Source organism: Apodemus sylvaticus, chromosome 1 (genome assembly GCF_947179515.1).
Source record: "Apodemus sylvaticus chromosome 1, mApoSyl1.1, whole genome shotgun sequence".
NCBI classification, from domain to species: Eukaryota; Metazoa; Chordata; class Mammalia; order Rodentia; family Muridae; genus Apodemus; species Apodemus sylvaticus.
Window position 1 is genome coordinate 182188013 of NC_067472.1, and position 21608 is coordinate 182209620.

Below are 21608 nucleotides of genomic sequence, written 5' to 3' on the forward strand. Positions count from 1 at the left end.
GCTGCTCACAGGCTGTGTTTGTAACAAACTTAGACAATGAGAGCTGCCTTCTTAGCCAGGGGGTTGAACTCAGAGCCACCCACAGGTTAGCAACAGCTGCACTCTTACTGATAGTTTCTAGGCGGGGCTCTACCACTGAGCCACGCCCCCAGCCCCTCAGTATTGGATTCTAGGCGGGGCTCTACCACTGAGCCACGCCCCAGCCCCTCACTGGAGGATTCTAGGCGGGGCTCTACCACTGAGCCAAACCGCAGCCCCCTCACTGGGGATTCTAGGCAGTGTGCACACATGCAAATGTCCTATAAGGCCAGAAGAGGACTTTGGATCTGAAACTAGAGTTACATGTATGTGGTGGCTGTGGGCTGCCTGATACCCTGCTGGGACTGAATCTTCAAGGACAGTGAATGTTCTTAACTACTGATTCTAGCGTCTCCGGTTCTTTTTATTTTACTTTTTGAGATAGAATCTCGTTGCCCAGGCTAACCTTGGACTCACTGTGGGGTCCAGGCGTTCCTTGAATGTGGAGTCCTCCTGTCTCGGTCTTCTGAGTGCTGGATTGCATGTTTTGAAGCACCAGCCCTGGCCGTTTTCTTTCATTTTTCAAGAGATTTTATTTTACTTTTAATTGTATGTGTGAGGGATTGTATGTCCCTGTGGTGGCCAGAAGAGGGCAGCAGATTCCCTGAAGCTGGAGTTAACTCGCAGTTGTGAGCCACCACTTGGGTGGTGGGCACTAAACTCAGGTCCTCTTCAAGAGCACTGTGTACACGTAACTGCTGAGTCAGCTCTCTAGTATTTTTTATTACATTTCCTTAGTGTCTGTATTTGTGTGTACATGTATACATGCATGTAAGGGTGCATGTGACGAAGCCTGATCGCTACAGATCAAAGGACAATTTGCAGCAATCAGTTCTCTTCCACCATGTGAGTTCTAGGCCAGCCTGGTCTGCAGAGTGTGTTTTAGGGACAGCCTGGGCTGTGTAGAGAGACTGTTGCAAAAATAAAATAAATTTTTACACACACACATACACACACACCAGTTGTTTAGCAAATTATTTTAACTAAAAGTCATTTCTTCCCATGAATTTTTGCTTAGATTTTCTTGGAAGCCCTTAAATAGATGTAAATTAGAAGAGAACAGATATTTTTAAATAGAAAGGAGGCTGATAACTTAATTTTCAGTTACACTGGCAACACTGCATGTGCTTTCTTACCAGGAATGCCTGGTGTTTTTTTTTAGGGACTGGGTCTCACTGAGTAGCTATGGCTGACTTGGAATACACTACGGATGCCATGATGGCTTTGAACTTATGGAGATCCATCCTCCTGTCTCTGCCGGGATTAAAAGCCTACACCAAGGCAGGGTAACTGAGCATGATCCTGAAGTCAAGATGCTCCTGTCCTAATCTCACACGCTGGATAACCCAGTGTCTTGACAAGGGAATTTTAAGTGCTAATTTTTTGCCACCTTCTGCAATAGATAGGGACCGCTGGGAAGGAGAATTTAACAAAACCCCGGAGAATTTCTGGGGCCCGGCTCTTGCTTTAAGAGACCACCAGGGGGCGCCGTCCGAGAGCCCTCGGGCTCTACCCGCCCACCACACCTCCGAAGCCTTCCCTGACCTCCAGGACCCAGTCCTGCAGGCACCGTGCAGATGTGCGCTTAGTTAGTCGCGCTGCTCAGAGGAGACAGCAGGAATTCAGCCTAGAAATTCTTGCTTTCTTTTGTTTTTCCTTCCTACTCCCTCACCCCACCCCTCTACCTTTATAGTTTAGGATGGTCTCGAACCCTTAATCCCCCTTGCCTACGGCTCCCCACTACTGGGATTACAATTACAGGCGTGCACTACTGTGTCTGGCTTGAATTTAGATCCCTTCCATTCTTCAGCCTGAAGAATGTGTGTGTGTGTGTGTGTGTATGTGTGTGTGCGCGCACGCGTGCGCGCGCACGGGCATCCTGGGGAAAGAGGAGCTCCTTTTGTCCCACCACACCCATTCCAAATGTCCCCTTCCTTTTCTAGCACATTCCTTCCTCCTTCTTCATACATCCATACCTATCTCAACCCCTCCCCCACTCCCACCCCCCCAGTGTTATCGCCAGAACTGTGCTCGGCTGCCTCTGTAGCCATAACCAATCACATCTGAGCATGCCTTTAACCTTTACCTAATTCCCTCCCACAGCCCTGCCTTGAGCCCACCCCATGATCCTTTGCTGTGTGCGGGGGGGGGGGGGGGTGCGGGGGGGGGCGGGGGGGTGTAGTCTCTGGTCCTCCCTCTGGGCTCCTGGCCTCCAAAGCTACAGAAGGCAATTTTGTTTTGTTTTGTTTTGTTTTGTTTTGTTTTGTTTTGTTTTGTTTTGTTTTGTTTTGTTTTGTTTTGAGACAGGGTTTCTCTGTGTAGCCCTGGCTGTCCTGGAACTCACTCTGTAGACCAGGCTGGCCTCAAACTCAGAAATCCGCCTGCCTCTGCCTCCCAGAGTGCTGGGATTAAAGGCGTGCGCCGCCGCCGCCGCGCCGCCCGCCGCCACCACCACCTGGCAAGAAGGCAGTTTTCTAATGTGGGATTCCCATGAGGCTCTGTCATGGGTCTGATCCCTGCTCTCAGAAAAGCCCATCATGCACCTTGGAAAAGACAGATCAAGTGTTTAACATTCTACACGGCTGCAGCCTGGGAATTAGAGGCTCTGGGTACATATATCACCTTGCCCCAGTGGCCAGTCAGGCGCACAATCCTGAATTTCAGGTCTGTAAATCACTTGAGTGTCAACTCAAAAAAAAACTATCATGGTCAGCCTGCTGAACTGCTGTCCCCTCCTCCACGGAGACTGGCTCAAGGAGGGGTTTGGGCTCCTTATATAGGGAGCTGCTGTAGCTGGGACTGGCCAGAGAGGCTTCTGTAGAGAAGGTGAGGAGGAGTTCTGGGGGTTGACAGGGCAGGGGCTGGGGAGGCAACCGCTGCCCTGCAGTTAGAGGCTGCACAGCGTCTCTTTTTCTGTAGGAGGCTCACTGCCCAGCTGTGGGACTCTGGGCTCTGCAGCCTCTGAGCATCTCCTGGCAGATGGGGTCTACAGTGGAGCCTGCCTCCCGCCCTCCTAACTTCTGCCCACTTCTGTGTCCCCATCAGGAAGATGGCTTCTGCGGCGACAGAGGGAGAGAAGGGGTCTCCTGTGGTGGTGGGGCTGCTGGTCGTGGGTAACATCATTATTCTGGTGAGAGGCGCAATAGTGGGAGTAGGGAAGTGTGGTGGGGAGGGGCATCCCCAGACCTGAGGTGGGGCTGAGACCCCAGGCCTGTGTGCTGTAGGCTCTAGTCCCAGATCCTAACGGGATCCCAGCTGCTTGTCCTTACAGAGGGAGCAACCTGTTCTCTGTGAATCGTCCTTGCCTGTCACTGAATCCTCCTTGTGGATTGTACATTCATGCTGTGTAGAATCATCCATAATTCAGGGGAAACACTTGATAGACAAGAAGAGTGGTGCACCCCTGGAATCGCAGCTTTGGAAGGCTGAGGCCAGAGAATTGCTGTGAGTCTGAAGCCAATCTAGACTACAGCGTGTGAAATTCTGTTTAGAGAGAGGAGAAGGAGGGAGAGAGTGAGGGAGGGAGGGAGGGAGGGAGAGACAAAGGGAGGGAGGGAGGGAGGGAGGGAGAGAGAGAGAGAGAGAGAGAGAGAGAGAGAGAGAGAGAGAGAGAATGAGAAAAGCTGAGAAGTAATATCAAGTCTTGGAACTCACGCTGTAGACCAGGTTGGCGTCGAACTCAGAGATCCTCCTGTCTCTGCCCCCTGGGTTCTAGGATTAAAGGCACGTGCCCCCACTGTCCCGCTGATGTTGTGACGTTGGTTTTTAAAAGAGGAGAACTATGTGATGCTTGGGCATTGCCCTGAGCCAAGCAGGCTTGGGTTCATATCCCAGCTCTGCTAGTTTTGGGACCAGAGGTCATCAGTATCACCTCTGTGACCCCTGACTTTCTCATCAGAGAGGGGAGGAGGGGGAGGAAGAGGAGAGAGAGAGAGAGAGAGAGAGAGAGAGAGAGAGAGAGAGAGAGAGAACAGGGATGCTTTGAGGATACAAACAGCTCCTAGACTAATGTTTTTGGAAGAGAATCTAGCAAACAAGTATACTATTTGTATGGTGCAGAGCAACAGGATATTACAGCTGGCTACAATAGTGTTTTATCACATGCCTGGTGCATAGTGAGCCATCACAAATGTTAGCTTTTATCACCATCGAAAATATCCACAGAATAGCCCCATGTGCTAGCACACATCTGTGGCACTGAGGAGGCTGAGGTAGGAGGATTGCCTTGAGTTTGAGACCACCCCAGACTACATTTTAGGCTATAGCCTGAGACCTTATGTCAAAAACCCAAAACAACAACCAAAGCCTATCCACAGAGAAATTGTCTTTCTTCTTTTTCTCCTCCTCCTTTTTCATCTTTGATTTTTAAGGCAGAGTTTCTCTGTGTAGCTGAAACACAGATCCACCACCTCTGCTCTGCCTCCCAGATGCTGGGACTAAAGGTGTATGCCATTATGCCTGGCACCACAGAGAACAGTTCAGCATTCCTCTGTCCCCACGACAACCCTGTAGTGATCAGATTTGTTGTTGGTGGTGGTGGTGTTGTTTCATTTGTCTGTTTTTTTCCAAGACAGGGTTTCTCAGTCTAACCAGACCTGGCTGTCCTGTACTCGCTTTGTAGACCAGGTTGTCCTCGAACTCACAGAGACCATCTCATCTGTCTCTGCCTCTGGAATGCTGGGATTCAGGGCTCCACCCTACCTGGCTTGTTTTTTGCTATATTTGAGAGAAGTTCTCTCATGTAGTCTAATCTAGCCTTCAACCCCCTATACCGCTAAGAATATCCTTTAATATTAGATCCTCCCGTCTGTACCTTCCAAGTGCTGTGATCACAGGTGTGCACCTGCTGGCCCAGTTCATACAAGACTGGGCTTGATCTACCAACGGAGAGACATTCCCCAGTCTTTCTGAAATTTCTTTAAGCAAACACCAGTGGATAGGACCAGATAAGCCCATGTTCTTCTTCTGGTGCAGCCTGTCCTGCTGATTGCCCTTCAGTGGCTCGCACTGCCTCTAAGCCCACAGATGACCAGACTCCAGGCATCTGACAGCCACATGGGTGCTGCCATGTGGCCTCCACCCCTTGTCACAATGCTGCTGAGAATAGCCCTGTTAGCCAGCCCTGGCCTTGCCCGGGACAGAGCGCCTGTAGGATGATGAACTGACCTACTAAAGAGTTGGTCCACCCATAAAATGCTCAGAATGGCGCCGCCACGCATGGCGGCCGGCGTAGCAGTTCCCCTGTGCCCACCCTGCTTGTCAAGATTTTTATTGTTGAAGCAGCTGATCCCTGGGATGTGGGGGCTGAGGTCCTGGCTACACCTTCTCTTCCTTCTTGGCTTTTCCTCATCCACCCCATCGCTGGTCATAAAGATGTGAGTCGTCTCCCTTCCAGGCCCGCTTTACCCCAGGGGGCATGGGAAGCTGTGGCCCAGGAAAGGCCTGCATTCTGGAGACTCTCACAACCCTGGACTAACCTTTCCCTGCCCAGCTGTCAGGCCTGGCCCTGTTCGCGGAGACAGTGTGGGTAACGGCGGACCAGTACCGCGTGTACCCACTGATGGGCGTCTCAGGCAAGGATGACGTCTTCGCTGGCGCCTGGATCGCCATCTTCTGCGGCTTCTCCTTCTTCGTGGTGGCCAGCTTTGGTGTAGGAGCTGCGCTCTGCCGGCGCCGGTACATGATCCTCACGGTGAGAGCCCAGGACAGGGATGGTGGCACGGGCCATCAATCGTGGGTGACATCGGGGCCACGAGTGTGACTCATTCATGGCACCTCGCTTAAAGACCTCGAAAACGCCATTTCATCCACCACACCCTGGTACCATGACTTAACTCCAGCTGTCGCCCCCGTTGTACAGAGGAACCTGGGGTGCAAGGAGGAGAGGGATGTTCAGCACAGCCTCTAGGAGGCTCCTAAAAGCAATATATACATATATATGTATATACACACAAATATACACATATACACATACATACATATATACACATACATATACCCATATATACACATACATATATACACATATATATACCTGCATACATATATACACATATACATACACACATATATATACGCATATATACATATACATATATACACATGTACATATATACATAATTATATATACACATATACATATATACATACAAATATACACATATACAGATATACACATATACACACATACACATATACATATATACATACATATATACATGGATTTGAACCCAATTATTTGGTTTCCAAGGTCTGTGGTCCTGAGTTGTGGCAGCAGTAACAACAAAAATTGTAATAACACAGCTCTCGTTTGCCAAGCATGCAACCCAAGCCAGGAGCTGAGCAGTGCACACAGATGAGTTCATTTATGTTACACGGCCTGTCATGAAATGCCACCACCGTCATGACCTCTACACTATTCGACAGACAATTGAAACTGAGGTTCAGAGAGGTGGCGACGCTTATCGGGGATCACACAGCCCAGTTGTGTTTGAATCCATCCGCTCTTGACTCCATGCTAGTTCGTGTTTAAGGTTGATTGTATTTTTTTTATTGGTGCGTGAATGTGCGTGTGTGTGTGTGTGTGTGTGTGTGTGCAAGCACGCGCGCGTGCACACTTGTTCAGTGTCCAAGGAAACTAGAGGAGGGAGTTGAATCCCCTGAAGCTGGAGTTGCAGGTGGTTGTGAGTAGCCTGATTGGGGGGTGAGGGCGGCACAGGCGCTGAACTAGGGTCCTCTGCAAAAGCAGTAAAAGGCCTTCACCAAGCCTTCTCTTCTGCCCCGCCCCATTTGTCTTCTCCCACGAGGCGCCTCGGCCTCCCCCCTGTTGGGATTATGGGTGTGCGCCAGCACAGCGCGCCAGCCCATCATCCTCTTCTTGTTCCGAGTTGAGGCAGGGTCTCGCCGTGCTTCAGTTGGCCTTCAGGAAACTGTGTAAACCGGGACCGCTTGGAACTAAACTGCCAGGCTCGGGAAGGCCCACGCGTTTGATCCCTGACACATTCAATGAGCCTTCAGTTTTCCCGGAAGCCGCAAGAAACTGGCTTATTTATTTATTTATTTATTTACTTATTTATTTTTGGTTTTTTGGATTTGGTTTTTTCGAGACAGGGTTTCTCTGTGTAGCCCTGGCTGTCCTGGAACTCACTCTGTAGACCAGGCTGGCCTCGAACTCAGAAATCCACCTGCCTCTGCCTCCCAAGTGCTGGGATTACAGGCGTGCGCCACCACCGCCTGGCAGAAACTGGCTTTTTAAACTCATTTACCAGGCAGGGAAATAAACCCGAAGCTCAAAGGAGGCCACTGCCTCTGCCAGGGGTCTCACGGGAACAGCTCAGGGCTCACTCTGCTGAGGAGGGACCTTTGGCTCCCAGAATTACCACTTAGTCAACAAATGTTAATTGAACAAGGAACACTGAGAGCAACTTAAACATCCCTTTGATCTGGGGTAGTGAAGGGAGCCGGGGATGAAACTCCACAGCCAGCAGATGCCAAAAAAGCAGGTGGGGTGGGGGCAGAGTGTCTCTGGTGGACAGGGCAGCATGAGCAAGGGTCCTGTGGCCAGAAGGGGGCAGCAGTGTCTGGCAGTCAGAAAACAGCGCAGGGCGGGGACTGGGAGGGGCGCGGGTTTGGTAGACGCGGGCCTTATTGTGTATAAAATGGAGCTATTAACTGTAGGGCTTCCTCAGCAATCCCTTCCGCCTTCTGTTATCTCACGGTGAAGATCTGGCTACTCCCTCTGGTGTCCGCCTGCTTCCACCTAAAGTGCTGAGACTCCAGCTGTGCACTGCCACGCCCAGCTGCTCTCTCGGTTCTCCCGCCTTTCTGCCTTTCTCCCTCACCCTTTCTCCCTCACCCGTAGTCACATACTCCTGTGATAGTAATTTAATCAAAGCCTGAAAGTCAATCTAACTACTTTTTTGTTTGTTTGTTTGTTGTATTCTTTTGAGATAGGGTCTCTGTCCTAGACCTTGCTCTATAGACCAGGCTGGCCTCGAACTCAGAGATCTCCTGCCCCGCCTCTGAGTGCTGGAATTAAAGGTGTGAACCACTACTGACTGACCGACTGAGTGTCCAGTTTTCTTTTCTTTTCTTTTCTTTTTTCTTTCTTTCTTTCTTTCTTTCTTTCTTTCTTTTTTTTTTTTTTTTTTTGATTTGGTTTTTTTTTGAGACAGGGTTTCTCTGTATAGCCCTGGCTGTCCTGGAGCTCACTCTGTAGACCAGGTTTGGTTAGCGTGCTGGGGACCGAACCCAGAATCTTATACATGCTGCGGATCACTCTCCCTCTGAGCAAGGTTCTGTTTGGGGCTGGGTGTAACGGTACATCTTTAATCCTGCCTCTTGGTGGTGTGGGAGGGGTGCAAATTTCTGTAAATTTGAAACCAGCCTGGTCTACATGTAGTGATTTCCAGGCTACCAGAGAGGTCTACATAGTCTCAAAAAAAGAAAGAAAGCGTTTTAATATGGCCCAAGGCACCTAGGCGTGGGCGTCCGCCTCTGCACTAAGGGCCGCCCCTGCTCTCTCTGCAGTACCTGCTGCTGATGCTCATTGTCTACATATTCGAGTGTGCCTCCTGCATCACCTCCTACACCCACCGCGACTACGTGAGCGTGGGCGGGGTGGGGGGCGGAATGATGCCGGGAGTGGGCGTGGTGGTGGTGGTGAGTGTTCGGTTGCGGGTCATACGGAGGCCCAGGCCTGCTCTTCCCTGTCCTTCCTCCTCAGATGGTGTCCAACCCTTCCCTGATAACCAAGCAAATGTTGACCTACTACAGTGCAGACACCGACCAGGGCCAGGAGCTAACCCGCCTCTGGGACCGGATCATGATTGAGGTGGGTTGGGCCCTGTGTACTCACTGGCAGAATGAATATTTCCACTCAGGGGACTGAGGTGGGGTAGGAATGCCTTTGGTCACTACAGTTTTGTAGACAACGGATCCAGAAAAGAAGTCCCCCACCCCTTTCAGGATTGTGTGCATTGAAATACTGAAGGTGATTCTCCTCTATTATGAGGATGAATCATAATAGAACCAAAACAGCCTTTACTAGGTAGCCCAGGCTAGCCGTGAGCCTACTGTTCTCCCAAAACAAAGCTGTATATGTTGCTAGGGATGGACTCCAGGACCTCATACCTTCTAGGAAGGGCTCTACTGCTTAGCTATATACTACCCTACGGCCCATCGCTCTGTCTCTCTCTGTGTCTCTGTCTCTCTCTTTTAACTTTTGAAATAGGGTCACCATGAGTTATCTGGGCTTCCCTTCAATTCACTCTGTAGCCCAGGCAGTTCTTGAATCTCCCGAGTAGCTAGGATTACAGCCCCGGTCCACCACATGGGACTCCTTTATTACATTTTAAAATGTATTTATTGAGGGTTGGGGAGATGGCTCAGTGGTTAGATGTTTGTTCTACAAGTGAGAGGATCAGAATTCAGATCTCCTGAAACCCAGATACCTGAGGACTGGGCATGTAATTTCAACCTCAGGAGGCAGAGGCCGGGGACACCCCGCACCCCAAGCCTTCACCTCCAGAACAAGCCAATTAACTAGACTGGCCAGATCGGAAGGCTCTGCGTTGGTAGGGACACACTGCCTTAAAAAACGAGATGGAAGAATCATCCTAGGAGGGTTCTTTACTTCAACTTTAGACTTCTACATGCATGTGCACACATGTGCAACACCCCACACATGCAAAAACACACAAACCACACAAAGAGGCACACAAAAATAGAAAGAAAAAAATTTTACCCCGATTTTATATGTATGAGTGTTTTGCATGCTGTGTACCTGTGCACGCACTGCCCTGGAACCAGAATGGGCATCAGATCCCCTGGAACTAGAGTCCCAGGTGGCTGCGAGCCTCTTAACATCGGTGATGGAAACGAACCCAGGACCTCTGCAAAAGCACCCTGTGTCCTTGACCTCTGAGCCAGTTCTCTAGCCCTGTTTATTATTTGTTTTAAGACAAGAGGTCAAGGCCAGCCCAGTGTGGTGGCTCATGCCTTAACCCAGCAGGTAGAGCTGGTAAATTCAAGACCAGCCAGGGCTGCACGGTGAGATGGTGAGACTTTATCTCCAAAACCAGCCAAACAATGACACAAGCTGGGCATGGTGGGATAGAACGTCAATGCCAGCACTGGGGGGTGGGGGGCAGAGGCAATCCGATCTCTGTGAGTTCCAGGACAGCTGGAGTTCTACACAGAGAAACTCCGTCTCCAAAAAACCAGATCAAACAAGCAAACAACAACAACAACCCCAAAACCACCACCACCACTAACAACAACAACAAAAACAAAGCCACACTTTCAGAACAGCCAACCTAGACTGAAACTTATTCTAAAGCCGAGGCAGGTCTTGAACTTCTAATCCTCTGTTTCCACCTCTCAAGTACTGAATCAACACAGGCATATTCTGCTACACCCAGCCCTCAAAGCACTTTTAAAACAGTTTCCTGTAGTCCAGACCAGTCCTCGGGTCTCAGTCACCCAAGGATGACTTTGAAATCCCCATTCTTCTGATTCCACCTCAGTTCAGAGATTCCAGGTCTCTGAGACAAGACCATAGTTACCTCAGAAACTGCTTTCTTTTCTTTTCTATTCTTTTTGTTTCTTTTTTTTTTCTTTTTCCAAGACAGGGTCTCTGTGTGTAGCCCAGGCTATCCTGGAACTCATTCTAGACCAGGCTGGCTTAGAGATCTACCTGTCTCTGTCTCCTGAGTGTTGGGATTAAAGGTGTTCACCACTCAGCTTGGCAAAGCTACAGTCTTAATTGCATCCAATATAATATTGCAAAAGAAGAAGAAAAGGAGGAGGAGGAAGAGGAAGAGGAGAAAGAAGAAGGGGATGAGGAGGAGGGGGAGGGGGAGGGGGAGGAGGGGGGGAGGAGGAAGAGGAGGGGGGAGGGGGAGGGGGAGGGGGAGGGGGAGGAGGAGGAGAAGGAGAAGGAGAAGGAGAAGGAGAAGGAGAAGGAGAAGAAGAAGAAGGATCCCACTCAGTTCAGCCCAAGTCCCCAGGGGCCCAGAAACCAAACTATGTCTGAAGGGTTTCTAATAAAATGCTCATTTGAGCTGGACATTGTGATGCACCACTGGAATCCTTGGTGCACTTGGGAGACTCAGGCAGGCAGCCACCAGTTTGAAACTAACCTGGGTGACACAGTGAGACCCTGTCTCAAAAGCTATAACAAACCACTTGGTGGGTTGAGAAATGCCATAAATCTGCCTTTTATAAAATGTGATTTAAAAATTGTTATGTGACCCAGGTGGTAGTGGCGCACACCCTTAATCCCAGCACTTGGGAGGCAGAGACAGGCGGATTTCTGAGTTCGAGGCCAGCCTGGTCTACAGAGTGAGTTCTAGGACAGCCAGGGCTACACAGAGAAACCCTGTCTCGAAAAAACAAAAAAAAAAACAAAAAAAGAAAAAAAGAAAAAAGAAAAGAAAAAAGAAGAAAAAAATTGTTATGTGCATATGAGTGTCTGTGTTATATGTGCATATGAGTGTCTGTGTTATATGTGCATATGAGTGCCTGTGTTATATGTGCATATGAGTGTCTGTGTTATATGTGCATATGAGTGTCTGTGTTATATGTGCATATGAGTGCCTGTGTTATATGTGCATATGAGTGTCTGTGTTATATGTGCATATGAGTGTCTGTGTTATATGTGCATATGAGTGTCTGTGTTATATGTGCATATGAGTGTCTGTGTTATATGTGCATATGAGTGTCTGTGTTATATGTGCATATGAGTGTCTGTGTTATATGTGCATATGAGTGTCTGTGTTATATGTGCATATGAGTGTCTGTGTTATATGTGCATATGAGTGCCTGTGTTGTATGCATGCTTGGGTGGGGTCCTCATAGAAGCCAGAACAGGACATCCAATCCTCTGGAGCTGGAGTTACTGGTAGTTGTGAGCCACCCAACATGGGTGCTGGGACGTGAATTTGTATCCTCTTGAAGAGCAGCAGGTGCTCTTAACTGCTTGCCCTCCCAGCCCCCCAAATCTAACTTGTCAGCGCGGTTATCAGCAATGGTTTGGGCCAAATTTATTAGCTTACTGGCTTACACACATGCGTGCGCACAACTTCACCTCTAGCCCTGCCTAAACCCTGGCTGTTTCTCCAGCAAGAGTGTTGTGGCACATCTGGCCCCATGGACTGGGTGAACTACACATCAGCCTTCCGGGCAGCCACCCCGGAAGTGGTGTTCCCATGGCCCCCACTGTGCTGTCGTCGGACAGGGAACTTCATCCCCATCAATGAAGATGGCTGCCGAGTAGGCCACATGGACTACCTGTTTACCAAGGTGCGTCTCTTTGCCGTCTGTTTGCTTCCCTTTCTCCTTCTGCTGCCTGCCTGTCTCGCTGTCTTCCTGCCTCTCCTCTCTGGCCTTTTCTTTCCTTCCCTTCTCCCTGGTCCTCCCATCTCTTTGTCTGGGTTAACTGGATGCACAGGGGCGCGCTGATTCCGACCCGATGTCTGCAGCTGGTTGGCTGGGAATGAAAGAAGCCACAGGAATGTTATCAGTGCTGGAGCGGGGCCTTGCTTTTGCGCCCTGTCACCTTGCCCGCTTAGTAAACTGAGGTAGTTTGGCCATACGTTCATGGCCAGCCCGAGTAACTTCGAAAGCTCCTGCCTGCCTCAAAAGTAAAAAGGAACGGGGTAGTGGTGGCGCACGCCTTTAATCCCAGCACTTGGGAGGCCGAGGCAGGTAGGTGGATTTCTGAGTTCCAGGCCAGCCTGGTCTACAGAGTGAGTTCCAGGACAGCCAGTGCTACACAGAGAAACCCTGTCTCGAAGAAAAAAAAAAAAAAAAAAAAAAAGTAAAAAGGAGTCAAGACTAGGGTTCAGTGCTAGAGCACCTACCTAGAATTCCCCCGACAGGGAGGGGCCGAGGGCGTGGCTTAGTGAGACTGGCTTTCCTAAACGCGGAAGGAAGGTCGTGGATTCAATCCCAGGTACAGTGGATAATCTACTTGCAGAGGACCGCTGCCAGTTTGAGGCCAGCCTGGGCAATATTAAGAATAATAACAGCTGTGCGTGGTGGTACATGTGGCTACAAGTCAGCCTGTTAGATCTGGCTCGGAGGGGAGGTGTCCCAGGGCACCCCATCACCAAAAAGTTAGCAGATTGTAAAACTGGGGCTCAGAGAACCAGAATCGTGTCTGCGTTCTACAAAGGGCAGAGCTAGCTCCAGACTCGATCGCATCCGAGAGGGTCCCATGCTCTGAACGTTTGCTCCAGCTGCTTCGTGACAGGATCCGGGAAGGTGACCCTGGTACAGGGCTCGCTCTCATCTTGCTCGTCCTGGTCTCTACTGAGCAGGCTTCATTAGAAGGAGATGAACCCTAAAGCTGGAATCCCTGAGGTTTATGGGTAGCACAGAAAGCCAGGCTGAACATAACCAACATAACCGACCGCTGCCCTGAGAACGGAAAACCTGCTGCCTCCGGGGCTTGGGGCGGGGCGGGGGCGGGGGGGGGGAGGGGGAGGGAGTGTGTGCGGGTTCAATAGCACTGTCCTGGCTAAGGGTCTCGGAAGTCAGACATGGCCAAAATTCCCATTGCAAAGATGGGGAAACCAAGGCAAAGGGAAGAAAAGGGTCGCCCACCAGCCTCGGGTCGCATTTTCACAAGCCCCCGCTGTCCCTCTCTCCAGGGCTGCTTCGAGCACATCGGCCATGCCATTGACAGCTACACGTGGGGCATATCGTGGTTTGGCTTTGCCATCTTGATGTGGACAGTGAGAAATGGGACACCTGTGGGCTGTGGGGGAGGGAGCCTTGGGTGTCCGTGGGCGTGGGCTTGGGGGAGAGAGATGCGGGTTTGGGCTAGAGCGCCCAATCGTCTCATTTGCCCACCCAGCTCCCTGTGATGCTGATAGCCATGTATTTCTACACCACGCTCTGAGGAGGAAGGGAAGACGGGAGATGCACCGCTGCCCGGAGCTCCTGCCTTTGCAGCACTGGGACATCCTCAACCTCCTCCCCACCCGACCTCCCTCCGTGTTCCTCAGCTGCAACCCAGCCGGTCCACCTCCCTCCGGTCTCCCTTCTTGCAATCCCAGCATCCCTTTCTAGATGTAGGAGCTGCCCTGGACCCTCCCTGTGCCCCTGGCCCTGGATTTGTGTGCCCCGGCCCTCTTGACCTTGCTTCACTTGGCTGATCTACTGACAGCATATCCTGTCCGCAGAGGCCCTTCCTGGCGGCTGACAGCCCATCATGCCCTTCTCTCTGGCTTCCAGAACTTCTTGTAGGCATAGCCGCTGTTGCTCGGTGGTTTGTATAAGCGCTTAGACTGCTATAAGCACATTCTGCTGTGGTCATTGTGGGGGTCCCCACCAGCACCCCAACATGTGTCTGAGCATGGACCAGGGATATCCAATAAATACTGGCTGACTGAATGAGAAGAGGAGTTTGTTCCGTTCCGTTTGAGATGAGGTCTTATTCTGAACCCCAAACTGTCTCTGGAATGTATGAGTGTGTCTGTGTGTGTGGTGTGTGTATATATACATATATACATACATATATGTGTGTATGTATATGTGTATGTATGTGTGTATGTATGTGTGTGTATGTATGTGTGTATGTATGTGTGTGTGTATGTATGTATGTATGTAATTCCTGGCTAACCTTGCAGCCAAGGTGATCCCACTGCAGCTGCCTCCCCACTGAGAGGTTACCTGTGAGACCTACAATCTCCTCCCCTTCCTGTCCTCACCTCTGGAATGCTGGTGTTCCAGGCCAGCAGCATTCCGCCCAGCCTGAGTGTGTTTTCTTTTGGGGACAAGGGTGAGTGAGTAAGACTTCAGAAGGGAGTAAGGGGGTGGCTGAAATCTAGCATCCATGAGGCATCACGTGGGGTTTTCTGGCGCACACCATTGGTTCAAAATGGCTAGCTTCAGGCATGTCTGCATACAGGAGTGCTGTCTTGGTTTCCAGAAAGGTTTTGAATTTTTCTCTTTGGTTCTTTGTGTGTGTGTGTGTGTGTGTGTGTGTGTACTACAGGCTCTGTGTGTGTGTACATACTCAAAGGCCCTAGGAGTGTTTTTCCCTGCCCCTCCCCCTCTTCCCTTAAGACAGAGTCTCACTGAACCTGGAGCCCAACAGTGCCCCCCCCCCCAGGTTACTTGACTGGCCAGTGAGCCCCGCCCACCCTCCCTTCTCTTTTCCAGCCAGTACTGGAGTCACTGATGTTTTAAATATGAGATCTGAACTCAGATTCTTTTTTTTTAATATATATATTTTATGTATGTGAGAAGAGGGCATCAGATTCCATTACAGATGGTTGTGAGCCACCATGTGGTTGCTGGGAATTGAACTCAGAACCTCTGGAAGAGCAGATGGTGCTCTTAACCGCTGAGCCATCTCTCCAGCCCTGAACTCAGGTTCTCGGGCGGTGGTGGCACATGTCTGTAATCCCAGCACTCTGGGAGGCAGAGGCAGGAGGATTCTGAGTTCGAGGCCAGCCTGGTCTACAGAGTGAGTTCCAGGACAGCCAGGGCTAGCTACACAGAGAAACCCTGTCTTGAAAAAAATCAAACCCAGAAAACCAAAAAGAAAAAGAAAAAAGTAAAAGAAAAAAAGAGAAAGGAAGGAAGAAAGGAAGGAAGGAAGGAAGGAAAGAAGGAAGGAAGGAAGGAAGGAAGGAAGGAAGGAAGGAAGGAAGGAAGGAAGGAAAGAAGAAGAGAAAAGGAAGGAGATGATAGCTGTCAGGTATAGTGGAGGAGAAACTTTATCATAGATTGAACATGAGCATAGTCAGAGTCAGAGACGCCCGTCCGCCTGTCCGGGAGAGTCTGAGTATACACGACCCTGAGCTTTGTGAGGAAAGGGGAGGGGAAGCCGGGAGGGCAAATGGTAAAACAGGAGCAGGTAACCAAAATGGCTGCACTGTATAGGGAAGGGCAACTGGGGGAGGGCAGTCCAGTCTCTGGCCTGGAGTTTATGTTAGGAGGTGGTGTATGCAGGCCATACCCGGAAACCAGAGGTAGGGACTGAGAGGACCTAGCTGCCAGATCCCGTCACTTTGATATGTTGAATAGGCACCTCAGCTGTTTGTCCCACGGTTTGACCAGTCTTCACCCACAGAGTCACCGTACCTACCCAACTAACATCACTTTTTTCTTTTTTCTTCCTTTCTTTTTTTTTTTTTTTTTCTGAGACAGGGTTTCTCTGTATAGCCCAGGCTATCCTGGAACTCACTCTGTCCTCAAACTCAGAGATCCACCTGCCTCTGCCTCCCAAGTGCTGGGATGAAAGACTATTAGACTTATTTATTTTTGTTTGTTTGTTTTGTTTTGTTTTCTTGAAACAGGGTCTCTCTGTGTAGCTCTGGCTGTCCTGGAACTCACTCTGTAGACTCAGAGATCTGCCTGCCTCTGCTTCCTTAAGTGCTGGGATTAAAGGCCTGGGGCACAACCACCAGATGGTTTTTTACTATTATTTTTTTTTCTTTTTCTTTTGGTTTTCGAGACAGGGTTTCTCTGTGTAGTCCTGGCTGTCCTGGAACTCACTCTGTAGACCAGGCTGGCCTCGAACTCAGAAATCCACCTGCCTTTGCCTCCCAAGTGCTGGGATTACAGCCATGTGCCACCACCGCCCGGCTTTTTAACTATTATTTTAGATGATTTATATTATGTGTATGGCTTCTTGGCTTGCATGTTTGTCTGCGTACATACACGCAGTGCTCTTGGAGGTCAGAAAAGGGTGTCAGGTCCCCTGTAACTGGAGTTATAGTTGTGATCCACCATGTGGGTGCCAAGAACTAAACCCAGGCCCTCTGGAAGAGCAGCCAGTGCTTGTAAGTTCTGAGCCGTCTCTCCAGCCCCTTGTAGCCCTTTTCATTCTGAGGCCTGGGTTTCTCTCAACCCATGGTTACCAGATGGAATGCTGACAGAAGTATGGTGACACCCAGCCCTGATCCCAGTCCCCGGAAGGCGGACCGACCAGGAGTTAAGGTTGTGAGTACATTAGTGGCCAGCCTGGGCTACATGAGGCTCTATCTCAAAGCAATACACAAACAAACACAAAATGGGTTACAAGATAAATGGGCATTGTAGTACTTGTACGTTTTCCCGGAACTCGAGAGATCAAGAAAGGATGGAGACTTGAGACTCACCTGCATGCTGGTCACCCAATCATCTTCATTCTGCTTTGTTATCAAGAAAGAGTCCCGCCCAGTCCAGTGGGGAAGAAACAAAGACGCCCGGGTGCGTGCCGGCATCACCTGGGGGCTTAACTTTATTTCGTAGATATTTTGACATTTCCATTTTTTAAAAAAAAAAAGATTTATTTTTTTCTAACGTTTTATTTATTTATTATTTATATGAATAAACTGTTGCTGTCTTCAGACACCCCAGAAGGAAGCATCAGATTCCATTACAGATGGTTGTGAGCCACCATGTGGTTGCTGGGAATTGAACTCAGGGTCTCTGGAAGAGCATGAGTGCTCTTAACGGCGGAGCCATCTCTCCGGCCCTATTTATTTTATGCATGTGAGTTCACTGTCGCTGTCCTCAGACACACTAGAAAAGGGCATCAGATCCCAATACAATGGTTGTGAGCCACCATGTGGCTTCTGGGAATTGAACTCGGGACCTCTGGAAGAGCATCAGTGCTCTTAACCGCTGAGCCATCTCTCCAGCCCAACACTGTCCAAAGTAATTTTTATAAAAAGAAAGCTTTTGTATGGGTGCTGGGGATCTGAGCTCAGATCCTCAAGATTGAGCCACAAGCGTCATCCGCACTGAGCCATCTGCCCAGTGCCAAACATTTAAGGTTTAGGGAGTTTTTAAAAATGCGCCATTGCTGGCTGTGCAAAACATAAAGGGAGGGAAGAATTATTCTGCCAAGCATTTCTGAGCTTGTCCTAAGCAGTTCAGAGAAGCCAGGCCTTGCTGGAGATGGGCGTTTTAGGGTGCCTCTGGGGGAGGGGGCAGGCAGACCCCTGTATCTGTCCAGGGTTGTGCCACCACTCTCTCTGGCTCCTCTGGTCCACATACCCGCTTGAGTGGCTCAGCAGGGCGGACAACAATGCCTGGGTGGAGACAGCCTGGGCTGGCAGGACAGGTTTCTCCTTCCTGGGCCCTTGCCCAGAGACCAGTGCCTGTGGGTAAGAGGGGAACAGAGAGGTGAGAGCGGGGTCAGAACAGGGATCTTAGGAGGGACAGGTACCACCCCGTGTCTGCATCTTGCAATCCTCCAGCCTTCGCATGACTGTATGGTTCCTCCATCTCTAACCAGCTTTGGCTTCCTCGGCACCCGGTCTAATTGGTCACCTGACGTGGAGGGGCCCACTCGGCCCAGGCCCTTGCCACTTCCCCATGCTTATCTCTTTTCCTGCCCCACCGAGCCTCTGAGCCTCTCAAGTGAACTCAGAAGAGAAAGAATAATGCCGTGGCACACAGCAGCCAAGCAGGGCACAAACCGTTTCTACTTCACCCGTGAAAGCAAGTTAGGTGGTGGTGGCGGTGGTTTTCGTTCAAATGTAAAACTCACATCCCTTTACCCAACCCGGTCCGGTCCGCTGCTGCTGTGAACCTGAATGGTGACGGAGAAGTGTGAGCAGGTACATATTCACAAGGAGAGACCTGAAAAGCAGTGACTGGCTAGGCGTACTGGCACACACCTTTAATGCAGGATCCAGGAGACAGAGGTAGGAGGGTCAAGAGTTCAACACCAGTCTGCTATACACGGAGTTTGGGGCCACCTTGGGCTACATAGAGACGAGAAAACCCTATTTAAAAACAAAACACAGCATGTGGGAGGCAGAGGCAGAAGGATTTCTGAGTTCGAGGCCAGCCTGGTCTATAGAGTGAGTTCCAGGACAGCCAGGGCTACACAGAGAAACCCTGTCTCTGGGGCTGGGGAGGAGGGGGTGGGAGGGAGGGGGGAGGAACCAAGCCGGGTGGTGGTGGCACATGCCTTTAATCCCAGCACCTGGGAGGCAGAGGCAGGCGGATTTCTGAGTTCAAGGCCAGCCTGGTCTACAGAGTGAGTTCCAGGACAGCCAGGGTTATACAGAGAAGCCCTGTCTCAGAAAAACAAACAAAAATAAATAAATAAACAAACAAAAAAAACAAAACAAGGAGTAGTGGGGCCCACTTTAGAGACAGGTGAACCTCTGTGAGTGTAAGATCAGCTTACTCTGCATAGTGAATTCTCAGACAGCCAGGGCTACATAGAGGGATAAACAGACAAACACTGTTCTGGGCTTTGAGGACCCAAGAGAATACAAATCAGACCTGTCTCTCCCTTTATAAAATTTACTTTCAAAGCCAGGTGTGGTGGCACTTGCTGGTTAACCCAACACTGGTGATTTCAAGTTTGAAACCAGCTTGGGCTACATAATAAAACCCTGTCTCTCATTTAAAGGGGGGAGCAGATGCCAGGCGGTTGGTGGTGTCTGCCTTTAAACTCAGCACTCAGGAGGCAGAGGCAGGCAGATCTTTGAGTTCGAGGCCAGTCTGGTCTACAGAGAGAGTTCCAGGACAACCAGGGCTACATAGAGAAACTGGTATCAAAAAAGAAAAAAAGGGCGGGGGTCTGTGTGTATGTGTGTCTCTGTGTATGATCATAGTGTAACACTTGCCTAGCATACACAAAGCCCTGAGCTGGACCCTAAGCAATATGATAACAGGAGACATGTGGGCCAGTCAGATTTCTCAGTGGCTAGTCATTACCTATACTTGCTGTGTGTGTAAATGACTTTCCTGTTGCTGTGGCGAAGCACTATGGCCACAGCAGTGTACAGAAGAAAATGTTTATTTGGGCTTTTGGTTTTAAGGGATAAGAATCTCTCATGGAGGGAGGAGGTGTGGTATTCACATCAGCCAGAGCCAGAAGCTGAGACATCACATCTCCAGCTGGAAATTCGAGGGGAGACTTTACATTCTCAAAGCCTGCCCCCCAGTGTTGTCTTTCCTTCAGCAAAACTGTACCTCCCCACGACTTCTCCGAACAACCTCACCAAATGGGGAGAAGTATTCAAATACCTGAGCCTATGGAGGACATGTCTTGTTCAAAACATCACACCATGCAAATCTGACACCGAGGATGGTCAGCTAGAAGGAAAGAACCCATAAGATACACCCTTCAGAGGCATACTCCCAGTGACCCACTTCCCACAGCCGGGACTCAGTACCTCATAGCCAATTCATCCATGAATTCATCAACAGATTAATCCATTAATGAAATAAGTGTTTTTATGATCCTATTACACTTCAAAAGTGCCACTAGATGGGGACTGAAGATTATACCCTTCCAGTCCTCATCCTTAAACAACCTGGGAGACATAAATCTCTCTCTCTGTCTCTCTGTCTGTCTCTGTCTCTCTCTCTCTGTCTGTCTCTGTCCCTCTCTCTCTGAGACAGGATCTGATTAGGCCAATTCTTCAGGACTAGATCCAAGCCTAAAATCCAAACACTCAAAAACCTATACCCTGGGACTAGGGAGATCTACTCAGAGGGCAAGAGTGTATGTTGTACGATCTGGAGGACCTGAGTTCAAATCCCCTGAGCCCTTGTAAAAAAGCCAGTGGTGGTACACTGTGCCTACAACCCAACTACCATGGGATGGGCATAGGAGGGTGAGACAGGAGGATCGCTGGGGCTGGCCAGCTGGGAGCCTAGCTCCACGAGCAGTGAGAGAGCTTGTCTCAAGGGAAGAGGTTGGGAGAGTAAGAACCCCTGACATTCTCTTAGGATGGTGGGGTAGAGGTGGGTGGGAGGGTGGTGGGTGATAAATTATTTCTCCAGCAGCGAAGTGAGCCAGTTTAAGCTAGATTATATTAAATGCAGGTTTACTGGGAAGCTGCTCTTGGGTGAGTTCATCGGCTCCGATGACCAAGGCCAGGGAAATCAACGGTTCAGGTGCAGTGTGGAGAGACAAGGCCAGAATGTCTGGATTATATAGCCTCTGGGGGAAGAGCAGCCCAGCCCCTGGGCTGGAAAGTACTGGGTTGGGACAGGGTAGGCCAGGTAGGGACTGAGACAAGCTGGGAGAACCTGGAGACCAGGTCTGCTTTGATATGTAAAATACGCACAGCAGGCCCTTGTGAAATCAAGCGTTGGGCATGGATCCAGAAGGAGTTAGGGATATGTTCAAAATATACACAAACGAAAGTCTGAAAGAATTAATTAAAGTATATTTTAAAAGCAAGAGACAGCCGGGCGGCGGTGGCGCACGCCTTTAATCCCAGCACTTGGGAGGTAGAGGCAGGTGGATTTCTGAGTTCGAGGTCAGCCTGGTCTACAGAGTGAGTTCCAGGACAGCCAGGGCTACACAGAGAAACCCTGTCTCGAAAAACAAACAAACAACAAAAAAAGAGAGACAAGTCATAATAAATCTTAGAGCAGGGAAAAAGAAAACCACAAACCCCCATTTGTAGATAAGGGAAATCAGACCTTATTCCACATCTACAAGATGAACTGCCTCCAATCATAACGTAGTGTTTTGTTACTTCTCTCTTTTCTCTCGGACAGGATCTGCATATGCAGCTCAGACTAGCCTCAACCTAAAGAGTCTCCTACAT

General features: G+C 49.8%; 1 protein-coding gene across 1 annotated transcript; it reads left to right on the forward strand.

The window, feature by feature from the left end:
* Nucleotides 1-3127: 3127 nt before the first annotated feature.
* Upk1a (uroplakin 1A) lies at nt 3128-14484 on the forward strand. The gene is made up of 7 exons (XM_052179559.1): nt 3128-3208; nt 5570-5770; nt 8608-8682; nt 8804-8911; nt 12202-12381; nt 13734-13817; nt 13940-14484. The coding sequence occupies exons 1-7, from the start codon at nt 3128-3130 to the stop codon at nt 13982-13984; spliced, it is 774 nt and encodes a 257-aa protein (XP_052035519.1). The 3' UTR covers nt 13985-14484.
* The last annotated feature ends 7124 nt before the right edge of the window (nt 14485-21608 follow it).